This window comes from Apteryx rowi, unplaced genomic scaffold, assembly GCF_003343035.1.
Source record: "Apteryx rowi isolate R43461 unplaced genomic scaffold, aptRow1 scaffold_22, whole genome shotgun sequence".
NCBI lineage: Eukaryota > Metazoa > Chordata > Aves > Apterygiformes > Apterygidae > Apteryx > Apteryx rowi.
In genome coordinates this window covers 583,936-611,648 of record NW_020448530.1, presented here as the reverse complement: position 1 = coordinate 611,648, position 27,713 = coordinate 583,936, and the positions used below count along the sequence as shown (strand labels likewise).

General features: G+C 46.4%; 1 protein-coding gene across 2 annotated transcripts; it reads left to right on the top strand.

Annotated features, from left to right (window-relative positions):
* Window positions 1-947: 947 nt before the first annotated feature.
* On the top strand, window positions 948-27,713 carry SMYD1 (SET and MYND domain containing 1). Of its 2 annotated transcripts, XM_026064666.1 has the most exons (10): window positions 948-1,084; window positions 12,195-12,371; window positions 12,652-12,865; window positions 14,642-14,772; window positions 16,668-16,706; window positions 19,344-19,536; window positions 23,162-23,254; window positions 24,069-24,232; window positions 25,835-26,003; window positions 27,555-27,713. In XM_026064666.1, the coding sequence occupies exons 1-10, from the start codon at window positions 948-950 to the stop codon at window positions 27,711-27,713; spliced, it is 1,476 nt and encodes a 491-aa protein (XP_025920451.1). The 2 variants fall into 2 exon arrangements, with proteins under 2 accessions (XP_025920451.1, XP_025920452.1); XM_026064667.1 differs by lacking the exon at window positions 16,668-16,706.

Below are 27,713 nucleotides of genomic sequence, written 5' to 3'. Positions count from 1 at the left end.
TGGGCTGGGTTAAATTTCCACAGTGAGGTTGTCTGTTGTATCTGGAGGCCTTCCCTTGTGCCACCCTGAACTTACACTGGCCGCTGGGAGCAGCGAGCAAAGCAAGGGCCCATGGGTTTGATCTCTCTGGTGTCTCCTCCTTTTATATTAAGGTGGGCCAAATTCCCCCATCTCTTCTGCGGTTGTGCATTGGAGGTGAAGAGCACCCTCAAATGTGCTGCCATTTCAAAGAGTATCCAAAATTGCCTGAATTGTATAAATTGCATCCAAAACTGCGTGAATATCTAACATGTCCTTCTCGCTTCTGCAGCCTGTGCCAGGCTGCTCTGTGAACTCTCTGCCGGCATTTGGCAAGCGACTCCCCTTTTCCAGGCTCCGGTGGCAATGGAGGAGGCGTGTGTTTCGCTGTTCTCCCTGCCTTTAATCATGGGCCATCTCCTTGAGGGTAAAAATAAAGCAGCATTGTTTAGTTTCTGGAAAAAGCCAGATGACAGTAGAAGGGGTCAGAAATACGCGTTCCAGCCCTCCCCATCCCACTGTCTCAGCTGTTGCTTCCTGAGAGACAGAAGCATGTGGTTGCTAAAAATACCCTGCAAAGAGAATACATTCCCTCTCCAATGGGAGAGCATAAATTAATCTCTGAGTCCTAACATATACAACCGCTTGTGGCTGGGAGAAACAATTCCAAACGTGGTTTTTGGAGAGGGGTTTCCTAACGCAGCAGAAGTCCCAGCCCTTTGATTTCCCTGCGTCGGTCGGCACCGTTGCGCCAAAGAGCTTTGCCTCTTGCTCCCACCCCCTTGTCCTCCTATGGGAAACGGTGCCGCCGGGGGTGGGGGTAAGGGTAGGCCAGCCCGCTTATAAGCGTGGTCCTGTGGCAAGCTGAAGTTGACGGGAGGTTTGGTGCGCTCTGAGATACCCACCTCCCATGCCGTAGGGTCCCTGAGATGACCAAAGGGGGAATGGAGTCAGTTGAAGTGTTCGCGGCTGAAGGCAAAGGCCGTGGCTTGAGGGCGCAGAAGGAATTCCTGCCCGGGGATGTCATCTTCGCAGAGCCAGCCTACGCTGCCGTGGTTTTTGATAGGTAAGAGAAGAACGCTTGTAAAACGAAGATCGGAAGCTGTCTCAGTGCAAAGCTTGGTCTGGCTGGGCGGGTAAAAGTTTGAAAGTGTCTGGATAGCATCAGCGAAGGGTGTGAAGGGAGATCAGAAGCACTTCTATAAAGACACATCTGCAGCTTACAGTCACTGTCCTTCTCTCAGTCAGATGAGGCTTCTTATTTTAGGCACAGATGGTTTCCAGGATGCGAGCTTGCAAGGTGCTCGGTGCCCTCAGCTTTTACCAAATGCAGTGAAAGTTGAGTGTGTTCAACGTCTTCTCAAACTAGACCCCCATTGCTCTCCAGTGGGCTGCCAGGACTAAGTGTAATTCAGTTACAGCCATCTCTGACTTTGTCGAAGCCCCCACTGTAGAGTGTGTGATGAAGGGGAGTTATACTGTGCTCTGCTCACAGGTATGACTTCCCAGCTGCGTATTCTTCAAGGGCATCGTGATGAGTCCTGAGACTGAATTTTGCCCCAAATTGCCAGTAACTTTAGTGAATGTTCTGCAGGCTTAATAGAGTAGTGAGTGATTCTGCCTGTTTGAGCTTTCCCTGAATGAATCAACTCTGTTAATAAGGTCTAGGATGGAATCGAATGAAGTTGATTTATGCTACTGTGTGATCTGGCAATAGCAGAGAATTAGAGATCAAATGGACAGAGCAGGTAACAAGTATTTTTGTGTCTTTCATTTGCTTTTTCCTTGCTTTTATAATATCAGTGGGAGAACATGTTCATGAACCTGTACAATAGCAATAATGATACTGTTTTTAATTTTCATTTTAATAAGTCCTTGCAAGAACACACCATTAAAACAGATTTTTTTTTAATTAAAAATGTTAAATTCTTGAATAATATCTGGAACTGAACTGAGTTCAATTACAGTAGTTAATGACAAAACCATCTCTCCTTGACATGTCCTTTTAGCTCCTACTCTTTAGTTTCCCATGTGTCACTAGTTGGGAGCTTGCTGTGATACTGTGTTTGCTTCAGAAGTTCCTGTTGGCAGTGAATTCAGCCATATGCTGTATTGAAAATAATAATTATCCTTTAAACCATTGAAAACATTTTGGCTTTTGATTCCTGGATGACATTTTTTTTTTCTTCTAAATGAAGCATTACGAGCATCATGTATATAACAGAGCAGCTCATTAGATTATGTTGAAGAGCTACAACTTCCCTGCATTTTCAAATGTCACTTGTGTAATGTGAGATAAGGGGAGAAACTATCACCCCACCAGCTCTTAGACTGCAGACTGTGTCCCGGGCTTAGGTTTCCAACTGAAAACCTCCGATGGGGAGAGATGCGCTTCCCTCCCTGTGCAGGCTCTGTTTATTTAGCTTCCAGAGGGCAGATCCAGACACTGAGCAGCAAGGAGGTAAAATAAACACATCACTTCTCCGTGACTGTGGAGGATGGGGGTGGTTTCAGTCATTCTTATCTCTCTGCTTCTTCTTCATGCTGCCATGCAATAATAATGGACTCTTACCCTCCTGTGGCATATTTCATCCCAAAGCACTTTATATATGCCAGTCATGAAATGCATTCCCGACACCTCTGAAGCAGATGGTGCCAACTCAATACTTGTTGCTTAGCACTCAGCAGGGAACATCCTGCACCTAAGACCTAATGGAAACCAACATTTTTCTTGCGAAAACTACTCTGACGTTTTTCATGCACACCCAGGGCTTTGGTTTAGAAGGTACCTTCTGCCACTGTCCCAGGGTATTATCCCAGAGTATTTTTATATGTGTTTTTCCATGCCCACAGACAAACATGCATTTGGAGACAGGAGTTGTCACTGTCTCTGCATGGCTAGAAGAAGGATCTAAAATTGGTGTTGAGCCTACAGTATTAAAAAGGTGCTCACCCTGCAGTGGGACATCTAAGTTCAGAGTTCCTCATCCTAATTCCCCTCAACATGTTAATCTCTTGCTGAAAGCAGCGTTTATGTGTACTATGGAAAGAGAATTTAAATAGGAGTAATTGGTGTGCTTAATTTGTGAAGTATTTGGGTCATACCTTATCACTCAAATAGACGACCAGATTTTCCACAGAGCTCAGCTTTCTGCATGTGTGAGGGCTGCCATGGAAGCACAAAGGTGCAGAGCACTTTGAAAATTTGGCCCATACCTTGCAGCCCTTTTAGGAGCTCAGTTCTTTGGGAAGTCTGGATCCTGGATGCAGTGTGGATGCTGAGCCCTTGCAAACCTGTCCCTGACAGTGCTGTTGAAAACACAGTCCTGCATGTGATGTACATGGATGGCTGTAATGCTATAATGGTCACACCGCAATCTTCTGTGCAACTGAATGTGACGTGGCAAAATAGCAGATGAAGTGAAAGCATGCTTTTTGGATTAGTGGGAGCAGATCTGCTGAGATACAACGTTGTTTTCTTGGTATGGCCATACTACAGGATGGAAAGCACCTGGTGGTTGTGCCTGGGTATGAAACTGTGATAAGATGAGAGGTGTTACTGCCCGGAAATGTGGAAGCTCCAGAAAAGCTGATGGTCGTTTGACTTGGTGAAAAACATGGCTGTGGAATGAGAAATTCACATTTTCTGCTGGAGGTGTTTACCTTTCAGTGTCTAAGTTAGAAACCCCACAGAATCCCTGGAGAGAGCCAGACCCATCTAGAGGGCTGTTCAGTGCAGGAACCTAACTTGCATGCTCTGAAAGACCATAAGAGGAACATACCTCTTTGCCCTGACTATATAGGGAGCTAGGGAGCCTGAGCAGCTCATCTTGGCGCCCAGTGTTAGGTGCTCACAGCGGAAAGCGTGGATAAACTACACTTCAGGCTTAAGTGATGCAGAGGCCCTATTCTGCAACACAGTGGGGAAAAATCACTTGCCATAAATTGTTCTACATATTGCTGCAAGGAATTGCAGAAGCAATTTTGACCTGAGGCTGTCACCCAATTGCTTGAGTTGGTGTGAAAGTCTGTCTTTTAGTAGGAGACTGAATTTGAGGAAGTGTTGAGAATTTATCTTGCCAGTAAAAGAAGAAATATTTTCTTTGACAAAACTCTGCAATCAGCCATCCTTATGTAAGGAAATGAGACCCATCATTTACACTGGAACAATATACAGGGTGATACGATGGCTTATTCAGTTGGGACTCAGCTTGCAAATTAAGACACCCAGAATTAGGGTCCATATGTATCCTCACAGAGCTAAGGTCAGGATTCAATTGCCTACACACAGTGTCTAGTGTCATTTGAGATGCCCTGAGGTGTCCGAGATGTCCACATAGGGCTGACAGGTACAACACAGGATTTATGAGAATCACACAGCATCTCAGACTGGGCGAGTGTCCCTGCAGAGCCTAAAATAACGCTAGGATCCTATGTTTAGGCATGTGAATCCAGGCCTAAGTGCTCACTGTAGTCAATTGAGTGCTATTCTGCACAACCAGACACAGACATGTACCTTGGTGAGCTGAATCGCTTTCAAAGTCCTGTTGAGTTTTTTGACTGGATCTCTGCTTAGATGCCTAGTGGACACCATGTGGGTGTCTTAATCTGCAAATTGCATTCCCACCCCTGGAAGTCCTGGAAGTTCACCCAGAACATATTTTAAGGCTGGCCAGGGCTCGTACTCTCCAACCCGGTGATGGCCATCTGAACAACAGTTTCTTAAGCAATGCCAGGGAGCTTCTGATCCAAAAGTACAAAAATCTCAAAGTGAAGCTAGAGTAGTCAACTATCAACATCAGCCAGCTCATAGCTTCTTAGATTTTAAGGCCAAGGTATGACTGTCAAAGCTGACCCTTTTCTTTATACACTGGTTACTTGGTGACGACTCTTGCATCAAGCCCATTCGATCTCTCCAAACTAGAGCAAACAGTTTAGAGAAATAGTTTAGAGAAATAGCAAATACCAATTTAAAGAGGGTGCAGAACTCAGTGCAGTCTCAGGTATTTTGCTATTTGGATAAAGTGCGGACACACACTCTGATTCTTGTTTGAATCAGCCTTGCTGTTATCAGCTAAAATAACACTTAAAAAACACCAGTCAGCGTCAGGCCTGCTTTGCCCTAAAATAGATGCAGAAGGTTGGAAACACATCCACTTGAGAAATTCTTTGCCTTTGGTGCAGTCCTTTTTCAATGTACAAATCCCCTGTGCGTTCCCATCAGCCATCGCCTCTAATTGAAGCTTGTTCTAGTCCTCTACTTACCTGCTGCGGGTTAATCCTTCTCACCCTCCCTTTTCACTTTCTGTTTGAAGACCCCAGGTCTCCTTTCCTCATGGCCACCTTCAGGACGATGGCATTCCTTTTGCCTCGGCAAAATGTACAGTATGTGACCTTCTCTTCTGGCATGTCTGTTGGCTCTCAAGCCTGTAAGAGTTTACATTTCCCACAGGCATGGGGAGGCCTGATATATCTCTGTCAACCTTCTCTTGATGGGTTTGCTCTTTAACCAGTGGGATTTGAGAGAGAGTAATCAAGGCAAACAATATCACGTGGTAGAAAGCCAAGATCACCTGAAGAGCTGCTTGATGAGTGATCTGCAGATTGCAAAAAACCTGATATCATGCTATTTCTGTGCTTCTTTTTGATGTATTAAACAGGCCCCACAAGGATTTTCCAAGAGAAATGTGGGGAGCTGTGTTATTGTAGCTGTGATGACCTAGGGATATAAGAAAGGCAAAATTTTCTGTAGCAGCATGATTCTGAAAGTATTATGAAAGCAGTTTCTTTCAGTTGCTATCAGTAAAACCTGAGAACCAATGTGATTGTATTCACATTTAAACTTTTCTAGGTTTTGATTTTATTTGGTTATCTAGTTCATTTGAAAGCTTAAACAAAACTTGGGAGAAAACCCAGCTTTCTGAAAGGAAACCACACTCACACCTCTTTAAAAAGAGGCTGAGAAATCTTGTAATAAAAGACTAAAAATTAAATAGTCTAAAATAAATCTTTCACCAAAATCAGGCAAACTAGGATGTGTCATCCCTGGTATTTCAAAGTACTAAGCTCCAACCCCCTTTCTAAGGAGCAAAATATTCTTACGCTAATAATTCACCATTATAGGTATCCTCAGTAGAAGCCTACTACTGAATGCCTCCCTTTTCCTTTCACTGCTGAAAGAGTAGGTAGATTTCCTTAGGCTGCTGTGTTTAATGAAGTGTTACAGCCCTTGCTTTGAAAGCCAAGTGGACTTTGGTTATGTCTTAGGCCATCCTTGTAGGACGCTGAGGAGAGAGATGCCTATCCAGCCAATAATAAATATGAAGCAGATGGATTTCGATGTAAGTTAGATCATCTGTGTGTGTCCTGCCATATGCAGAATAGAATAAACTCACTTCAAATAGTTTGTGAGCCTTCTTGTCATGTCCATTTAGCTATTTGGTGAAATCCTGATCTATTCGTTCACACTACAGCTGTCTCACCTTGCTTTTCCAGATCAGTGAACGAGATGCTGCACGGGAAATGGTGCACATGCATGTCTCAGAGATGAAGTGAATACATGTTGTACAGCAGTGCTCACCCTTCTGTCTTGGCAGGTGCAGCAGATCTGAACCCATTGAACTTCCAAGCAGCCACAAGAGCAATCTGCTCCTTCTGTTTTCATGGAGACCCATGCTTGAGGGAGCCATGGTTTGGTCGATAATACTTTGTCAGCTCTTGCATTCATTAGCTGGTGTGTTGAGTCACTGCTTTTGTGATTGTGGCCACATCTGGGATTGGCAGTAGTTGTGCATCTCATTCAAGTAATATCAGATCTCACGAGTCCCTGAGAGTTCAACTTTGTTGACACTTGGATGAGAGACCAAGGAAACCTGAGGCTCCCCAGAAAGTCATTTAGTGAGTCAGTCAGTGGCACCTGGCCCTCCAAGTCAGTTCTAAATCTCTGGCCTGGCAAGGCTTGGACAGGCTGGGGAAATCATTGTGCTAATGAAGATCCTGCTTTTGGACGGGATAAGAAAAGAGGTCCTCGCTATTTGTGGTATATGAGCACACAGGGGCAGTGAATGAATGGCCAGAGATCATGCCAGAGGCCGTGGTGTAAGCAGAAGTGGCAGAAAGCAGTTATACTGTCTATGTTAAAGCAAGGGAAGCCAAGCACTGAGCCTCTTAGAGTCTGAACCTCCAAAGCGCGTGGATAGCTGCCATATGTGTCTCCAGAAACCCTCAGTGTTGCCTAGCCATGTGGCATCTTGGCCACAGGGCATAGGCTGCTCTCTTACAAGGAGAGCAAGCTCTGTCTGGCTGACTGCAGCCATCTCGGATTGTGTTAAACATTTTCTAGGTCAGGCAGAGAAGGTTTTATAGCCCAGTGATTTCCACGGGCTGTGAGACTTGGGGTTAACCTCAGGCTGCTCCCCCTGTCCTTGAGGGACCTTAACCACTGCGGAGGGAGGATGGAGGGGCTGAGGGTCATTGCACGCCTTTGGTGTCCTCAGTGTTGGCTACCTCCAGGACAGGTGGTATCAGAGCATGTCCTTGACCCTGGGGCCAAGGGAGAGCTCCACTTTGTGAGCCCCATTCTGGGTGTCCGGCCCCGAGCACCTCTGGGATGGCATGAGTTTGCATGACTGCCAAGAGACAGCTGGGGCATTTAGGTGCTTGCAGGGCTAGGCAGTAGCTGAACCATGTTTTTTTGAAGATTTAGGAAATAATCTCAAATATCTCTGTTTCATCATTATTTATGGTGCCAAGAATTGAGCCCAGGCCTCTGGAGGCCTGGTAATGCACATTAACAACAATGTTCTTCTTTTAGGCCATTTCTGAACACAGAGGATCCCACAAAGGTTTTGTGACAGAAGTGGTAGTTCTTATACCTGGCAGTCTACTCAGATTACCTGTGAGTGATTGTACCTGCAGTTTCAATGCCATATGAGCTGCTCCTTCACTTTCTCAGGAAGTTTCACATGACTTTTTTTGTGCATTTTTGCCTCTCTTCAGAAATGGTTGCTTTCCAGGGCTGGCAGTAAGTTCCACCAGTTGGGTTTCCTTTGGAAACCCTGGGCAGCCTGTACAATAAGTGACAAAACGCAAAGCCAACATTTCACTATTTTTCTCTTCTGAGAGAGGAAGAGGGGAAACACAAGCCCCTATCTCGGGACTCTGGTTCTGCTGCGCCATTTCCTCCTCCAATCTGTCATTCCTCTGCACAGGGAACTTTTCTAACTGCCTTTCCCCTTTCTGACTGCCCTCAAAATGTGCAGGCAGCAGGAGGGAGCCCCATTCCCCGAGCAAGATACCTCCCTATGCTTCCCGGCACGATGTAGCCATGTGGGTTTTATCAGCTCCCCAGCTCTTCTTTGCCTTACAAGGAGTGTAATCTCTCTTGCACCTCTCTGCCCCCCTGACTTGACAGCTGACAGAGCACAGCCTCACATTTCTCACCAGCGCCCAGCTCTTTCATTTGACTTAATGGAGGTGATTGCATCCCCCTTCCCGGACATGCGCTCCCCCCTGCCCCTTTCCGAGTGCTTACCTTGATTTGGACTCCCTCCCACCAGCCGGCACTACTCACTGTCATTTTACAAGCCTCATTTTTGCACACTGCTTTGTCTGCTGCAAGTCATCCCACTTTAAATCAATGGCCTTCTTCATCCTGCAAAAGCCAGGGATCAGGGTGGATTGTGTTAGCAGCTCATGTAGCAGTGCTACAGTAATGGAAATGCATTTTAAGTGTATGGTGATATATGTAAATACACATACATATTTGTGTATATATATTTAGATGTATAGTGGGGAGGCAGGACAATCTTGTGGCTGGGGCCTCTGGGGCTTTGGGTCTGATTTCCAGCTGTGGTACAGCCTTCTCATGTGACCTTCAACAAATTTTTATTTCCTCGTGCTTCGATTTCCTCATTGCGGACAGTGGGTGGTGTTGATGTTCCCTTTGCCTCTGTGGTCTCTGTGCTTTATGCAATGAGGAGAACCTCTCTCCTGGGGCTGGCAGTGTCTAAGTGATGGGAATGTGTATTCTCCCATACCCTCAAGGCTGGTGGGAGGTGGTGGTAAAGTGGGCTGTTGCCTGGAGAAGCAGACTGCCGAGAACAGCAAATCAGCCAGGCAAAAGCCTTCTCCAGGGCCAGAAAGCCAGCTCTCTAGGTCTGCCCACTTCTTCTACCCCCTGTCCCCCTTACCCTATGCCCTGTCCTTGCAAGGTGGGAGCAACCTAGCTCCATCCAGGCCTCATCCTTGGGACAGTGAAACTCAGCGTTGCCTGTCATGTTTAAAAGCCATGAGTCCTTAGGTTTATTAACAACCCTACTCAGTCTAACCGGGTCCAGCAGCAAGGGGAAAGTCCTGAAGTTGTTTGGGCAGGAGAGAGAAGTTTCTCCCCCACTTCCTGATGAAGCAAGTCCCAGGAGGAGGCAGCTGGAAGTCTGAAGTGGGGCACGTGGTGGGGGGTTCCCCTTGGTCCTGGGCCCTGGACACTCTCAGAGAGAGGTATGAGGTTAGACAGACCTGATACTTCCTCATCAGTATCCTGTGATATATTCCTTCCCCTTGGTTATAGTTACATATATATAGTTATAGGATGCTTCATGGAAATCCCTGTTCTGAACCCCCAAGGAAGAAGCCTGCTGCTTGTGAAAGGAGTTTCGCAGGTATGCCATGAATGTCTAATTCACAGTAACCTCTCAGCTAGTTAAACTGCAGAGCCAGGAGCAGGAATACCTGGTGAGCAGCACCTATCTCTGCTGGCACCAGAGGAAGACACCTCCCATTTCACATGAGCTTTTGGGAATGATGGGTTCAGAGGAGAAATCTGCATCACTAGCCCATCTGTGTGAAAGCTATATGTGGCCTAAGGAGCTCAGCGCTAAAGCTAACCCTGGACTAAATGAGGAGGGACTTTATGCCCTGGGAGCAGGTTACATCATCACATCAGGCATTGTGCTCATTGCCTTTAATGTTTAACAACAGCCCCGTGGGTGGCATATTCAAGGGCCACTGACCAGCACAAAATCATTGATATTCTCCACTCAGCGTCATACTAGCCTTGTAAAGATTAAAGATCCCCCAGATTTATTAATAAAATCTTACAGTAGTCATAAATGCAAGTACTTCTCCCTCAACTTGGCATCCCAGCCAGCCCACCCCAGCTCCTTCCTCAGCCAGTGCTCCTGCAAGCTCTTGAGGACTCACCTTTGCTCCGTTTTCAGGTGTTCGATGTTGCTTGTCCACACCTAGACAGCTGAAAATTCACTCGTCCCTTGATGGTGATGCTTGGGGGCCTGCTGATTGGCTTCCCATGTGTAGTGAAGGTCCCTCAGACCTTCACTAACGCAAGTGACATCTGTCTAAGCATCTGCCTGGAGTCACGGGGACCAGGAGAGCCTTGAACYAGCCTGGCCTCCAGCTCTGCGCTGCTGCCTTCTGATGGCTGAGAGCCAGGAGACACATGCCATCACCGAAGGAGGGAGGACATGACAGCGTCTCCCCACGGGTGCTCTCTGCTCTCTGCAGGAAGAGCTCGGCAGGGTATGCTGCTGAATCCAAATGCCATCCAGGAGTCCCGTGGAGGCTCCCAGCCCTTCTGCTTCCCTGCTAACAAAATCCTGCAGTGGGAGCTGCTCTGCAAATTCCCCCATGGCTCATTCAGCACAAGAGTTGCTGGTTGGCCCCCCCTGTCCTAGCAAGGTTAAAGGTCACCCTTATATTTTTCCACCCCAAAGACCATTCCAAATGACTGAGATGAGCTTCCTCTTGTGTTTTGGAAAAACTAAGAGAGCACTGAACCAAAGCCCAAATGCCAGTGGGAGTGCACCTGGGGTGGGACTCAGCTCTGCATTGAGCCACCTGTGTTTAGGTGGGTTCATGCAGGTTTCCCTGTGTGAACTAAGTGTCTCAGCTCCCACTAGAGCACATGGAGATTAATATGGTCCATGGGGTCTCGTGCGTGCTCCAGCTCACCACACTGAGGGGTCAGCACCTGTGCTCTCGGTAGATGCCCACAGGAAAGGCTGCTGTGGCATTACATGGGTCAGTTGCTCTCTGCCTGGATGGAGCTTTCTCTGCATCCCCTGCCCAAAACCTGAGGGGAGCTGCACGCTGTAGCAACCACACCAGCATGCAACTTTGYAGAATGGTGTCCCAAATCCACAGAATTCATAAAACACTTGCAATTGGTTCAGTGCCACCAATATAGCTAAGGCCTTGGCCCAGCGACAAAATAAGTGACAAGCAAAGCTGCTTTTTGATCCATGGAAACCTGTCTTGGTTTCAAGTGGTGCAGACGTGTGGTTTCCCTATGCACATAGACAGAGCAGGTTGGCTGTGGTCAGTACAAGCTCCCAGTCTAAGAAAATGTTAGCACATAAGAAAATGTTAACACATAAGAAAATGTTAACATGTAAGAAAATGTTAGTAGGAACCATCTCAGTCTCAGTCTTCTTTATTACGATACGTCCCTGATCTGCTCACTGCCAGAGCATTTCTGATGTATATTTTTGTCGTCATGTGCCCATGTTTGGTCCCTCTAGCCCAGTGGCTTTTGAAGTCTTTTAGGCATGGTGGTGGCTGCTGCTCCATTTTGTGCAACGGCCCATGTGAGGCCCAGGAAAGCCTCAGTGCTCTGGACGGGTTTCAGTTCAGCCAGACTCAGAGGCTTTGTGGGTGGGTGAAACACTCAGTCTGGCTCTTTGCCTTCACGTCTTTCTTCACATTCAGCTAAGCAATAGACTCATTAAGCATCTGCTTTCTGCTCAGCAAATGGGTGGCTGATACTTCAACAAGGGCCAGACAGCAAACAAAAACAAACTGAAAATCCTGTTAACAAAGGCAGTGCTGAGAAGAAGCAGATGAGCTGCAGACAAGAGGGCTGAGAGCTGGGGAATGTTTTATTGCTTCCCCCCTTTAAACAACATATCTGTCTCTTCAGCATAGCCAAAGAGAAAAGCAACAGCACTAGGCAAACGCACAACAACTAAGCTAGGGCTTTGCGTGGCAGGTTTCCCCTTCCTCTCAAACAGGCAGGAGGGGTCTGTCCTCACCGGGTGTGAGGAGCCCAGGGGCTCAAAGCCGGCAGTACCTTTGCTCGGTGGAGCCGGCAACCCGCTGGGGCGCTGGGCTGTGCGGCCCTTCTCCGAGGTACAAGSCAACGGGTCCTTCTGTCCTTCCAGCCTGACTCACATCGTCTGTCACACCTGCTTCAAACGGCAGGAGAGACTCCACCGCTGCGGCCAGTGCAAGTTTGCCTACTACTGCGACCGGACCTGCCAGAGAGTGGCCTGGCTGGACCACAAGAGCGAGTGTTCTGCCATCAAGAGACATGGCAAGGTGCCCACCGAAAACATCAGGTGAGCGGCGGCCCTGAGGGACTGTGCCATGACTCCGGCTCTCTGGCTCACGAGCTGGCCTGAAAACGGTGGGAGAAGACAGGGCTGCCCTCCAAAGGGTGGGAAATAGGAGCTGGGTGGCCTAACTGGGACAGGGACACCTGGGCGTGAGCTGGACTGGTGAAGGCCAGCAGCATTCCTGAGCTGGGATGAATTTTGATGGCCCTTCTGCTGGGTTGAGGTGCTTCTGGCTTGGACTGTCAGAGCATGGCATTAACATGTGGGACTCTTTCCCGGACAGGCTGGCAGCCCGTATCATGTGGAAGATGGAGAGGGAAGGCAGCGGGCTGGCGGAGGGCTGCCTGGTCTCCATTGACGACCTGCAGAACCACGTGGAGAACTTTGGCGAGGAGGAGAAGAAGGAGCTGCACGCCGACGTGGAGAGTTTCCTTGAGTTTTGGCCGCCGCAGAGCCAGCAGTTTGGCATGCAGTTCATCTCCCACATATTCGGAGTGGTAGGTCCGAGGGGCGGGAGATCAAAGTGACGACTATTTTTAAAGCCATGGGCTATGCCTGCTTCACAGCGAAGGTCTCAGACCAAACCAACCCCAGATGTAAACTCAGTTTCTCAGGCCAGGATGCCTGCATTTCTCCTCCACTCTTGCCTTTAAGATGCTGTAGCAGCCTGGACAGCCAGGTCAGACAGTTGACCTGGGTGGGTGGTTTGAATACTGCTGCGTTCCCCACCTGCCTCAGTCCTGCATTTCCATGTGGGAAACCGAGGCACAGGAAGGTCAAGGCTTGAAACTTTTTTAGCTGTCTAAACATGCAGGCAAATGGCTTTGGTGCTGCATTCACATCACAAGTCCTGCTGGGCATCTCTCTGCGCCTGGAAGAACTAACAAGATGTATTTAAATGTATTTTTAGTAAGTATACTTAAAATATAATACATTTATACATAATTATATATATACACTATATATATACACACACACACACTATATATATACACTATATATAATTATATATGTATACACAATATTTTTCAATATACAATATTAATATATACATTAATACATTTATTATACTTTGTATACTCTAGATTCTTACATCTATATATGCTGATTATATATAGTTATATATGATTTTTACATATATATGCATACATACATGTATATGAAAACACAATAGATAAAATATAGTAATTATATTTTGTAATATCCATTCCTGATTTGACTGTAAATTTTTGTTCTCAGTGTAGCAGAAAGGAAACTCCCCTGAGATCGCTTATGGCTGAGCTTCTCTGCCTGGCCCTAGTATAAGCTGATGTATCCAGGGGTGCACTAACCCCTCAGCTAGCAACACTGCCCAGAGGACCAGTGCGGGCTGAGATGAGACCTGTTCCTCTTGTGCCTCTGCAGTGGCTGGTGTGGCACAGAAGCTGGCTTTGCTGGCCCGAGCACCAGGCACATCGCTTTCCGCTGGGAGGATGCAGAGCATCCCTCCGTACTGACCCGGGAGAGAAACTCCAGCCTGGTGGGTCAGGGAGACCGACGCGCTAGTGAGGGGAGTAGCCTGCCCTTATAGAAGTCAGGAAGTGTGGATGGAGCAGAGACTTAGCTGAGAACGGAAATAAAGCAGTTAAAAGGAATAAAACAATTAGCAGCTGAGTGAGTTATTTCATTTGCTGTATCTTACCACATTTTCCCTTTGTGTACTTCCTTTGTGTATACTTGTGAGTAAAAACTATTCCCTGAATGATTTACATATAATAATAATAATTCATCACAAACTGGAATAATTGTTTTTTGAGTTCTGTGGGCCACCCAGCAGATGTGTGTCCCCGCTGAATGCAGCCCTCGTGGTTAATTGCTGACACTGATACCTGTTTTTAAAAGCGTGAACTTTGCTTTCTGCAGCTACTCTGCTTAAATTGCTTCAAATTCATTTTCCTGTGACCTTTTTCTGAATTATTTGCAGAAAGCGAACGTGAGAAATCCCATGCATGGTTGAATCAAACTTATCTTAAACATCCAAGATGGATTTTAGCAGCAGATATGCTGCAGTGTTTACTCAGCTCTGCTCTGAGCCAGTCCATCTGCTTGAGTCATTTCTACAGTTACCTACTACGATAACCTTATAGATGCTTCTCCCTAAAGTTTGGAGGTGGGATGATAGGGATGTATCTCTCCTATAGAATCAGTGGGAGTTGAGAAATCCTGATGCCAAAATGTAGCTGAATTAATTTTTTCTCCTTTAATGCTTGCTCCTGCCTGTATTCTGGGACTAGATCAACTGCAATGGCTTTACCCTCAGTGACCAAAGAGGACTGCAGGCTGTTGGTGTGGGTATCTTCCCCAATCTCTGCCAGGCCAACCATGACTGCTGGCCCAACTGCACCGTCATCTTCAACAATGGCAAGTGAGTGGTTTTCTTTCTTCTTCCTCTTTTAGCTCAAAAACAAAAAATCAGAATTTTATTTCTAAAGAGGAGCTCATTTTTTTCATGGCTATTGTTTTAAAAATTATGTTCTGGTGTACTAAACAAATACACAGAACTTATCAGTAGGGTTTGGCTCAAGGTCCAGCGAACTGGCAAAGAGTTTTTCCCTTGTTTCTGTGAGTTTTGAAATTCGGTCTCCAAATACACAGATAAATTGGTAATTAGCTAATTAAGGTCGCACCCCTATACTGAGGCTTCATTTATGAGTCGTAAAGGAATGATTATGGTTAATGAGTTATTATAGATTGTACTGTGAGTCCACAGTCCAAGAGTTTCTCGTTATGGAAGCCTGCAATCAGCTATGTATCACTATCTGCTGATGTGTTTATAACTATCCCTAACACAAATCCTCATCTTTGTGAGAGTGTACAATCTCTATTAACCACTGATTAACCCTTTAGCAACAGGATCTTAATGACAGTTGTGACTGATGTCTGCAAAACAGAGTCACGTACAAATACAGGATACCTATGGCCACTGTGCATTGCCCATTCTCACCCATGCCCTGTAAGAAAACATCTGTGGGGCAACCGTGACACAGCTGTGAGAGGCACAACGGGAAATGCAGGGACATTTCTGCAGAGCTGGGACTGGAGGCTGCTCATCTCTGTGCATTTGCTCAGGGCAGCCCGGCGGGAGGATGCTCTGCCCTTCACAGCCTCCTTCCAGGCCAGATGGGGTATAAACTGCTGCTTGTCCAGCAAGTTGCGTTGTGTGCAAGACCCCAACAGGGGAAAATTGCTTGCCTAAAGTCTGCACAGCCACAGTATTTCATCAAAATTTCCCACTTAGTCTGAAGATTTCATATAGTCCTGTGTTTAGCAAACCTTAACGTTGAGCTGAAGATAACCCCGGAGCCTCCCTTTCTTTAACTAATGCATTGCTTGTGCACTCGAATTCTCACTGCCAGTTTTATCTGATAAATGAAGTGCTTATCACGCAGCTGGGGAGCGAGCAAAGAGAGAACAAAATTGCATTAGGATGGTTACCTCTGTGGGACACAGGGCCTGATCCAAAGTCAGCTGGAGTCTGTGCTCTGATATCTAATTGCCCCAGATCAAGTCCATACTGGGAGGACTGGAGAGCCTCTCAAACCAGCATAGGAAGTGGAGGAGGTAATTAACAGTGAGAACAACCCTGAAGTCTGAGTTTCTGCGCGGTAAGTAGAGGAATTACATTTTGTTTGCCTGGAAGCCTGTTGAAGCTCCCATGTGCATCCTATTGCTGACTTTAAACCTTGACCGTCTGGTTATGTTGTGCAATCAGCCAAGTAAAGGATGAAGGTTTCTTGTCTTTTTGTGAAAACCTGGTGGAAAAGCCTAGCTGCTCTTGCCAGCGGGACTCTCTCTGTTCCCTTTGGTGGGAATGGGGCCTCTCTCTAGGCTCAAGGCAGAACACTGGCCTTGAGGACCCACTAAACTCATCACACAGAGCATGGTTGCTAATAGCCTGGTCTAACCTCTGTTTCAAGCTACGTTTTAGTGAGCATGGCTCTACTGATGTCAGTGGAGACATCGCTGGTCCATGCAGGAGAATTAGCCCCGTTGGTGCCTGCAAAACGTCGGAAGAGGGTTTTGCTCGTCTGCTGGCCAAGAACATTCCCCAAAGCACCGTGCCAGGATGGCTGTCTCCTGGATGCGCCGCGGTCCGGCGCTGGGCATCTCGCTTACAGCAGTTGGATAGCGAAAGTGGGAGCTCTTTATGCCACCAGGCTGCAGCTGCAGCCCCATGCCCGACACCGGGCCCCACAGACTCCAGTTTCTTCCGTTGTACTTGTGCCTGTGTAAACTGCAGATGTTTGTTTTGTCTTTCAGTCATGAGGCTGTAAGATCAATGTTCCACACACAGATGAGGTGGGTCGTTCTTGTAAGCATCCTCCTTCCCCTTGGCCTCTACCCCTCATCCCCCGTGTTAATAAAAAGGCTGCAAGCAGCACCGAGGGGCTCTGAAAGAGCCCCCTGTTTGCCGAGAGTTTCACTTTCCCCGTTTTCTGAACTTCTATTCGTCCCCCTGTGTAAAGCCCCACTAAACCCAAACCTCACTTAACTCTGCATTTTGTAGTACATTAAAAACATGATGGTGATACTCACCGTGACCGGCTCCCCCACTGCCGGTTCCCTCCCTGCCTTTCCACCTTTGCTTCCTGCCTTCCGAGATTTCCCTTCTCCACTCCTCACTTCTCCTCCCCTGACTACGGCAAGAGCATGAAAGTCAGAACAAGGTCTCGCTAATCTTGTATAGCCCAAAATAAAACCTTGCGTATTACGAGATGAGAAATGATTGCATTACTGACGTACTAAATAGTCCATGTTTCTTCTGTAACCAGCAGTGCCCTTTGAATGCATCGACTGCAACAGCAATGCCATGAGATGCAGATTTCATCCATTTTTATCATAATAGCTGTTTAATGTTTTGCCTTTTAATGATGCCACTGTTATCTCCCCCAAACATTTCTCACTTGCTAAAGAATTCACTAAAATATATGTAAAAAAAAAAAAAAAGCTCTCTGCTTAGCTCACTGCACTTGGTATATTAGTCAGTCCAGTTAAAGGGACACTGTTGTCTTAAAGCTCCAATTTCAAACAAACAGGCTCAAGTAAGAAGTGAAATACTTCTAAAGTGCTTTTCTCCACTGCTGATGTTTACTCTATGCATTACAGGGAGGACCATAAAAATGGGCAAGTGAGTTTTACTTCTGACTGGAGTTGCTATTTCTGGGTAATTTCAGTTTTGAGCTCTCAGGCCCCCGCTGTGCCTCTGCCTGCATCTTTCGAGGTCGCTGGTACTTGGTGCACGCAGCAGGGAAGGGGAGCATGGGACAAGCGTGGCAGGGGTGTTTTATAAACCCCTACTCCAGCCACTCTCAGCTGACAGTGTCCCTGTAACTGCAGTGTTTTAAATATGCCATGTGCCTCCATGCTCGTCCAAAACCCTATTGACCTCTTCGGCGCAAGGGATGGCTGCTTAAAATACACCTAGTTTGCTTAGGCTATCAGGGGCATCATAAAAGTCAAAGGCTTGATTCTGCTTCTCTGCATGACTTTTACTTTAACGAAGATCCCATTACGTGTGAAAAGGAATGTTTAAAAATGAAAACCTTTACCTTGGAAATTGCTCTTTTTTATGCACTTTCTCCTTGGAGTAGCTAGCGGCTGGTTGCACCTCTCTCTGGCCGGCTGGCGTTTTCTCATGGGCATGACATAACTAATAGCTGCCCTTCACAAGGATGGCGTGTTTAGTGAGGATTTTAGTAGGAAATATGCCGTTGATGTGACCTAATGCCAAGAGAAGGTCAAGACCGGCCTCGAAGGGTAGCTTACAGAGCTGCCCTTGGGTGGCTGAAAGATTCAGCATTACACCCTTGGCGTTCAGAGATTCCTGATGTGAATTACAGCCCCTTTGCAGAAATATGAGCACGCAGAAAAAAAATCACCCCCTGCAACAGACATATTTTTAATGCATCAGGCTCTGCCTTTGGTGAGGCCTTTGGTCACTTGTCTCAGACGTGGTGAATTATTCAGCCACCGGTAGATGGGGTGGATCATAGTATGCATGACAAAAGCACCACCTTGCCATTGCTATTTGATGGGGTTTTATTCCACTCGGGCTAAGCTCTTCAGCCAGTTATGTCCCCTTGATTGCCAGATGACCCTGAGCAACCGAGAGAGAGATTTGGCCTGCTAAAGTGAAACAGCAGGGGAATTATTTTGAGCGTCCACATTATTTAAGACCTTTTTCAGGGAAAGACATGAGAGCGAGGCAGGTGCAAAGATCTGACTTTCTAAAGGCCTGTCTTCCTTTCAAGTGTTTGCCATGAATTTTGGTACAGTTGCAGAGAATGGCAATTTCCTTATGTTGGATATTAACAACAGCCATCGGGTCAAACGGACTATGTACAAAATAGACCTTTCTCATAGGATTGTTTCGAAGCCTTCGTGTAGATGCGCAAAAAGGCATCTTTTATCCAGCAGCCCAGAGAGAATGTCTCCAAACTTTTCAGAGTGAAAATGATACCAAAAGCGGCATGGGCTTGGGATCTGGGAGTTTTGCCAGGGCTGTGCGAACAGTGTGCAAGCAGTACTTAAAAAAGATCCAGCCTAAACTCAGCATTTTGTAATGCTACTTGTGCATTTCTCACCTCGGGGTTTTCTTCTGGCAAATTCCCTGTGACATAACAGAAGTTTATGTCTAGATTGAGCCACCATCCAGATAAATTAATCTGGCCATAATCTGTTATAGTTCAGGCCCTTTCCACTTTCCAGTGTATCCCTGCTAGGTCTGGCAGAGGGGCAGGAGAAGCACTGTGGGCCTTTTAGTATGTATGTAGTTAGCCGAATGGTTGCACATCTATACATTGGCCTCCCTGGAGAGATAAGCAGTGCGCTAGGGCAAGGGCTGGGGCAGTCAGCAGGACTGGCCCCGACGGCTTTACAGCTAGGGCCCTGCACCTTTGCTTTTCTAAGCCCATCTCTCTTCTTCTTTGCAACCAGGATTGAGCTGCGGGCACTGAGCAAGATTTCTCCTGGGGACGAGCTGACCGTTTCCTATGTGGATTTCCTCAACGTGAGCGAGGAGCGGAGGAAGCAACTGAAGAAGCAGTATTATTTCGATTGCACGTGTGAGCACTGCAAGAAGCAGATCAAGGATGACCTGATGCTGGCTGTGAAAGAAGGGGAGCACAAGGTATGATCCTGCCACAGCAACTATGCCCAAAGCCACAGGCAGCCGTGACATTTCCAGCCAAAGGTGGCTCTCAGTTTAGTTAATGGAAAATACAATAAGAGACAGCAAAGTCATGTCCCTGCAAGAGAGCACAACTGTAGTTCCTCAGCCCAGCGATGCTCTCAGTAGCAATAGAGCTAGATTTTGGCAGAACAACACCACAGCTGAAGCCTAAATATTGCCAATGTAAAAAAGGAGAACAGAACTAAAACTTAATTGAACACTACGCCAATTTGAACATCATGCAAGGTCAGTTTAATCCCTGTTACGCCACATTTTACATCCAGTAACTGCACAGTTTTTCATTTAAAAAGCCCCCCAAAGTTGCCTCTAACTTGTAATAAAACTAACTGAATACATTTCCCCAAGTTTATAAAAATTCCCAGTAAACCTAGCAGTCCATCAATAGGCAGAATGCTGAACTATTGGAAAATGAGGTTTAGAGCTGAGAAAAATGCTGGCATTTAAATTGGGCTTTTTGTGAGGGACTGAATGGGAACCAGAGTCCTGAACAGTAGAACAGAAAATATATTACAGATAATTCATAGTGACAGAACGAACCAGCACTGCTGAAGCTGTACAATTTGTAAAACATGTACCATCACATTGGCTCTGCGAAGCCGAGAAGTTCAAACTTCCAGTCCATCTTTGCAAAGGCCTGTCATAGCAAATTTGTATTATCACTTGACATTCCTCTGTGCCTGGATGCTTTGGGCAGACTTACTGTGAAGAATAACACGTTGGACCATTCTTTTTTTAGTGATTATGTTTTTCTTGGAGGTCTCACAAGGTGTTAATTGGGAGGGTGGAAGGATGTGTCTAGCTGTCGACTTTAGGATGTGTTCCTTGGCCAGCGGCTCCAGTTTATGAATGTGTTGGTAACTCTTAAGAATTTCTTTTTGGTTGCTCTGCCCAAGGATATAACTGCTCTTTTTTTTCCCCTCTGTGGCAGTATTAGCTTGGGGGGGGGGGGGTTTACTCTTGCAAACTTTACAACACCTACAAGAGAAGGGAAAGGAAGGCAAGGCACGGCAAGAGGGTTTTAACGTATTAGCAAGTCAGTACAGCTCAGGGCTGATGTGGGGCAGAAGCAAACCGCAAGGGTGGGATGTGAGACCATAACCTCTTAGACCAGCACTACTGGCAGCAGTGGTGGAGCAAGCTGTGCCCTCCTAGGAGCTAGGACAAGACCCTCAGCCTCCAGCTCAGCTCAGCTACAAGAAAGCCGAGCTCAGTCCTGTGTTCAGACAGGTGGCTGTCAGGAAAAGCTGATCTTGCTTTGTAAGCTCTGTGCTTGTCTTTTGCCAAAAGCAAAAATCTCTCCCTGACCAAAGGTTTGGAAAAACAGACTCTAACTGTCAGGGAGCTCCCGTCTGCAGTAGGACAGGGGGCTGGAAGAGACCCTCTGGCTTGCTGGGTCCAGTTCCCTGCTATTGCAGAAGACCCTGTTCTATAATCCCGTTACTAAATTTATGAAGCTCCATCTTAAAACTAATGCTGACTATTGAAACTCCCCACTTTTATTGCAAAGCTGCCCCAGACTTCAGTCCACTGATGTAAAAGCATTTTCATCTGACTTTCTGTATAAAGTATTTTCGAACACCTCCTGCAGTGGACTGCATAAATCCTCTAGAAATCTCAGCTCTCATTCAACACCAGCTACCAAGCCTTGACTGGGCGGCGAGCTGCACCGTCCCCTCTCCGCGAGCGCGCAGTAGAGGGGCTCTGCAGTGCGCAGCAGGAGTGCGTGCGCTGCCAGGGTAAGTGTTCTCCACACTCTTGAGTGCTCACACAAAAAAAGCCCCCTTGCAACTGTGCAGGGTGCATGATTTCAGCTATTAAAAATACTCTCCATCCGCAGACAATAAGTATCCAGAGTGACCTCACCAGCAGAGCACGTCTGCTTGCCGCCTGCTGTATCACATTCTTCGAATTCAAGCTCACTTGCCTGACAGCGGCAGCACTCACAGCTGTGTGGAAAAAGTGCTATGAATATATATATATACAAGTGTGACAGCTTACATCCTCAACAGCCGGTCCGGCCTCCAATCCCTTGCCCCTTCCAGATAGTAGCAAAGCTCCCGTTGTTTATAATGGCAACAGGATTAGGGGCCTCGTGAAAGCAAGAGAGGTTTTTTATTTGACAAAGCTGCTATGAAAGTGGCGTTTAGAGTGCCTATTCTGGGAGTCTTTACTCAGACAACGTAACAATGTAATTTGTACTGACATTAACATTGCCTTTAAACGTGCTCTGCACACTAGGACATCCTGAATACTGCTCAAATTGCTGCTAAAATCTGATTACCTAAATAGTTTCAGTCTAGTAGTATATAATAATAAAATGTAACACAAATATAACACATACATATGTATCCATAACTACATGGGGGAATGTAGCTCTGAAAAGCTATTGTTGTTACTTCTAACAATCTTTCAAGAGCCTTTCCCAACTAGCTAAATCTCACAGATTCCTCAAAAATCTCGTTAACCAGATGTGAGAAAAAGACAACTGGGCAGTCCTGCAGTCCTGAATCCAAATCTTTGTGTTCTTCATTGCAATGGAGAGTACTTGTCTTAGATCCATACCCTGAGGTCCTGCCTGGTTGCTGGGCACATGCCTGTGCAATGACTCTCATGTCCCCAGGCCAGGCTTTTCCTGCGAGCTCCCACTCCCGGAGTCAGGTGATTGTGGGCTGGTTTCAGATTTCCCATTTACAGAAAGGAAGCTGTCAGGGGTCGTGACAACTAGAGTACTTCCCTAATGTGAATTTTAAAGGCTCAGAAAAGCAGAAGATATACGATGATGATGGATATGATAACTTTATATTTCAGCATCAAATGGAGGGAATGGAGGCAGCTAATTAGGAGCTGGTTAGTTTTTTGTCAGGCATGCTTTTATGTGCATCATGTCTTCTCAAATACACAATGAAACCCTAACTTCTGTGAGGTGTATGGCAAAGTACTTTTCACTCTGGATGTAGCTGAAATCGGAGGTCAACCATCTTGTGACGTGAGGACCTCATGGCAGCATTGCTTAGAGTGGGTAAAATCAGTATATATAATCTTTCCTGCCCTTATTCCACCAGTATCTCATTCAAGGGCTTCAGTTCCCTCAAGCACTGTGCACCTTGAGCACCTCAGACACACTGGCCGGTGGCTGTTCACCTTCTCCTGCTTTCACAGTCCCTTTGGTGTCTCCTGAGAGCTCCCAATTGTCGGTGTCAATTATGACACTTTTCCAGGGGGGAGAAGTGAAGGGAACAGTTAAGAAACCAAGTTATATATGCCAGCTGTTTATAGCCATTAGCTCAATAAGTGAACCCAGTGATGTTCTTGCTGAAGGGAGCAGGAATTTCACCTCTGGGTTTGGTAGCAAGACCATTTCAACCCAGACTTAGTGTGAGGGTTGGAGTGGCTGAGAAACACTAGGATATACCTCCAGTGGTACTAAGGTAGCGATGGGTAGACATCATGCTGAGCTGATCTGGGTTCCCAGAATGATGGCCAGGTATCCCTTTAAGTGGGCCATTTCGGCATGCCTTGGGTAGTGCATTTTCCTCACCAGTTTTCCTAATGTTGTCCCCAGCCCTCTGCAGAGATGGTGAAGGAGGTTATCCAGTTCTCCAAGGACACACTGGAGAAGATCAACAAGGCCCGCTTGGAGGGAGTTTACCATGAAGTGAGTCTCTGGGCTTTTGCTTTCTCCCCCTGCGTACACGCTGCTGGGGAATGAAGCAGGCCTGGCTACCCCCTTTGGCAGCTGTGCCCCTGGGCTGCCTGCAGCATGGCCATGCATTTCTAACATGAACATGAAACCAAGGACCTCCCAAGTGAAAAACATGAGTTACAAGGCAAGCCTAAAAGTCAGACCTGCCAGGTCCTCCTGTCCCCATGTCTTTTGCTGGAGCTGTTTCACTCTGTGTGAACTATATCAATATTCACTGATGCAGGACCAACTCTCCAGTCTAATGTCCTAACTAGCAGCCTATAGAGTCATTTCTTCTTTTCTTCCTCTTTTTCTGACCCAGGTAATACTTAATTGTTCTGTTCAGAGTGTAACAGCTTCAGGAAAACACCCAGGCTGAGCAATAGCCTAAAGGTTTGAAATTACTTTGGGAAATGGCTGAAGCCTCCCAGAGTGGAGGAAGAGGAGGCTGGGTAGATGGTGTTGGAGTGTAAGTGCTCCATTAGCACTCAATCTTTGGTAAACCCAAGCTGCTGGGATCTTTTTTGTCCTGGATCCTAAACACTGAAATAAAGACCTCACTTCTTCCTTACCAGTTTTATGAATGTAATCCTGGGAAAGGATGAATTTGAGCCCCAATCATTTTTGTAGACTGATGTTTTGTGACAAATAAAAGCATTTCCTAACTTCCTCAGCCTTTGCAGGGGCTGATTTGGCCTCTAGGACTGATATGGACTGCGCAACCCACAGGGCTTTGGTGTAGCAGCTTCTGACCTTCTCTTCTTGTCCCCGCTTCCCCCCGACCTAGGTTGTGAGGCTGTGCCGTGAGTGCCTGAAGAAACAGGAGCCTGTGCTGGGGGAAACGAACATTTACCTCCTGAGGATCCTCAGCATTGCCTCAGAGGTGCTCTCCTATCTCCAGATGTTTGAGGAGGCAGCTGACTACGCCAAGAGGATGGTGGATGGCTACCTGTATGGCTGTGCCTTATTTTTGGCAGTTCTCTGTGGTCATGTAACATTAGACAGTGTGTTACACAAAGAATTTAGGACCAACTTTGCTCTTGCTTTATAAAAATTAGTCTATTCCCATAGGGCAACGGTGCTGGCATTCAGACTGGGACCAGATTATATCACCAGACAGGGAGGGACCACTTCCTAAATGGAGAAGACTTCCCAAATAGCCTGATTTACTAAGTTGTAACTGGCAAGGGGTTTGGTTACATCTTTCATTAGCCTCTTTGTTTTGTCTCAGAAGCATCTCAGGGCTGCCCTGGTAGCAAAACAGAGAGCCTGGGTACAGGAAAGAGAGGCTATCACTGCAGAACATGGTCTGTTCCCCTGTGAACTGCAGGAAGGAGACGTTGCAGTGATAAGAGAAACTCTCAGGTGGCTGCACTCAAGATACCCCTTCACTCTTGAATAATATCTGGATTTTTGTCTTGGCTAATTAGCATGCCTAAGTCCTGTGGTAAATGCCCACTGAAAACGATGAACTTTAAGCTTGGTCCACATAGGTCGAGGGCTGACCTTACAGTAAAAATGACATACCTCATTATTATTGAGGTTTTACTACAGAACTGATGAGTATTAATTAGCAAAAGATTAAAAAATAAGCAATGAAAACTATAGAGAACAGAAGGGAGGAAAGCCCGTTTCATTATCCTGTTCATCCTCCTGCTGAAAGTGACTCATTCCCATTACTTGCCCTTTTGGTCCATTCTACCCCAAAAAGCCTGTGATATTTTTTTCTTTCCAGAGGGGTAATAGAGTCTAGTAGGAGCTTGCTTGGCCCAGTGGTCTGACAACCTGCTTTCAAGTCCCAGCCTTGGCACTGATCTAATGAATGACACGGAGGAAATTGCTTCCCCTCCCTGTTCCTTTGTTTCTCAGTCTAAAATGGGAACCATGGTAATACCCTTCCTTGCTTTATGACATGCTGGTGCAAAACGCTAAATAAGCCCTTAACAGCAAGTTTGCAGGTAAATCCAAGCAGCTTCTGACTCTGCCTGAGCCTTTACAGTTAGATGTAGAGGCCTGGATTTGTCTTGCCTGCCTGAGGTATGGAAGTTAAGAGAGTGATCTTGCAGTCCTTGCAGGGAAGGATGCATCGCCAGGGGATGACATGAACATTTCTGGAGTTTCTGGAACCACTTGTTTCTCTCCACACATTGAATGAGAAGCTGATGATTTTTGCATTCTCAGTTTAGGCATGCCAGTTCAGTGCCTGAACTTAAGTAGGTGAAGTCTGGGCCATAGGGTTAGACCTGGGTTTTGTGTGTGTCAAAATAACGTGGAATTGCAGAGCCTGGCTTTCTCTGACCCAGGTGTTCAGCTTTCACCTTAAGCAGGTTGTTCATCCTCAGGCCCTGTCACATCAGCTCGTGTCCTCCTGTAACTCATGTCCTCATGCAACTTGCTTGCCCTTTTTAAGCAGGGCTGCACATTTCAGTGGCACGAATGCAATAGGATCTTCACTTCAGCAAACAGTCAGTTCTTCAGCAAACATGTCATGTCATTGACAAACATTGGGAACTCAGACCTTCCCTGAACTAAAATTACACAATGTTTTTCCAGGAAAATATACCATCCCAACAATGCGCAGCTGGGGATGGCTGTGATGCGGGCAGGAGTGACCCACTGGCATGCTGGTCTCATTGAAGCTGGGCATGGCATGATCTGTAAAGCTTATGCCATTCTCCTGGTCACCCATGGACCTTCCCATCCAATTACCAAAGACCTGGAGGTAGGTGTCAGGATCTCCTGTGTTGTCTCTGCTGTCTGTCCGGGTAAACTGTCTATAAAGGAGTTACATTCAAGCTGTAGAAACAACCCATCCGTAAGAACTGAGAGATGGATTGACTAACGATTGCTTCTTACGAGTCCTGTGGTTTTCTCTAGGTTATATTTCAGTTTGCTGGGAAATGCATGTTCCTTCCTATGTGAAATCTTCATCTCTGAAAAACAGGTTTTAGCCTGCATCAGGGCATATATTAAAAATGGCCAATGAGCCCCTTTGCCCAAGGGTAAAACCTCCCATTCTTCAGACAACCTGATTTCTCTGCTCTCAGATGTTTGGCACAACAATCAGGCTATATGAAATTACAAATGGTGGGCCTGTTCCCAGCTTACCAAGTGATATTCATTATCTTACATTGGTGACCATTTTTCTTCCTTATTTACCACTCCCTAGTCCTTCTGTCACTGACAGGCTTTATTAGTAATGAGTTGCAATGCATTTTTTCCTCAAATGACTGAGAAGATTTCCTAGCTTAGGGTCAAGAGCTGCAGATCACAGTCGAATTATAACTGCTCAGTTATGATACACCATTGGCAATTACATCTGGGGATCTATCATTTTTTTAGGCTTTAATTCTCCTCATGTGACCTGTTGGCTTTACAGCATTCTCCTTTATTAGCAAAAAAAATCACATGGTACCAAATGAAATCCCTTATTGAGGTCTTAATCCCCATTAAAACAGAACTATAACCTTTATTAGTGCAATCTTATCAGAAAAATTAGTACCTAGTACCTAAAGCCATCCTGTCTGTTGACTGTTTGTCTTATATATATCAGAGGGTGAGACCACGGTCTCCGTTTCTATATTTCCTTTCCTACTTTTTTCAAGAGGAAAGTAGTGGGTTTATGGCACATACTTATCTCTGTACTCCTAAGCCAAGGGTCTAAGAAACTCTCAGATAGGTGTGAAAAGATCTCCTAAAACTCCTTCTGGGCCTATGCCACTGCTCCATGATACAGCACTAGGAATGACTCTGCTCACAATGAATCCTGGGATGCAAGGGGATGCAACGATGATGAGATCAAAGAGGGGCTGAGCATCCCTCTCCTCCTTCCCTGCCTCCTCCCACATGAGGTCACCTGGCTGGAGGTGACCCCCACCCCAAAGATGGGTCCCACCATGGGTCAGACCCGTGGTGTGGATGGGAATGCACTCACCCCCTGGCTCTGCACAGTGTCACCTCTGGGTCCTTGCCTCTCATGTGCATCACTTGTGTTTGGGACTGTGAGGCTTCCCAGCAGTTTGCAGAGGAGCTGGACACAGGGATGGTTGATACCTTCTTCACCTCCAGAATACACTGGCAACTGGGTTCAAAAAGTACCTGACTATCTGTGTCCAGTTTGGTCCTGCTGGTGGGAGAACTAGAACAAGGTGCATCACAGTCATTACGTGGCCTAGGACATCACTGATGGACAGTTCCTGTGTGTAGGCAGTGAGTTTTTCACTTGCTTTGAGATCCCCTGTGTCACAGGTCTTTAACCTGTTTTGTCCCTCAGGTCATGCGTGTCCAGACAGAGATGGAGCTGCGCATGTTCCAGCAGAATGAGCTCATGTATTACAAGATGAGGGAAGCTGCCCTCAAAAACCAAAAGATTCAAGTCATGCCTGAACCCACCACTGAGACCTCACCCAGTCTCTTCCACAAGAAGGAATAA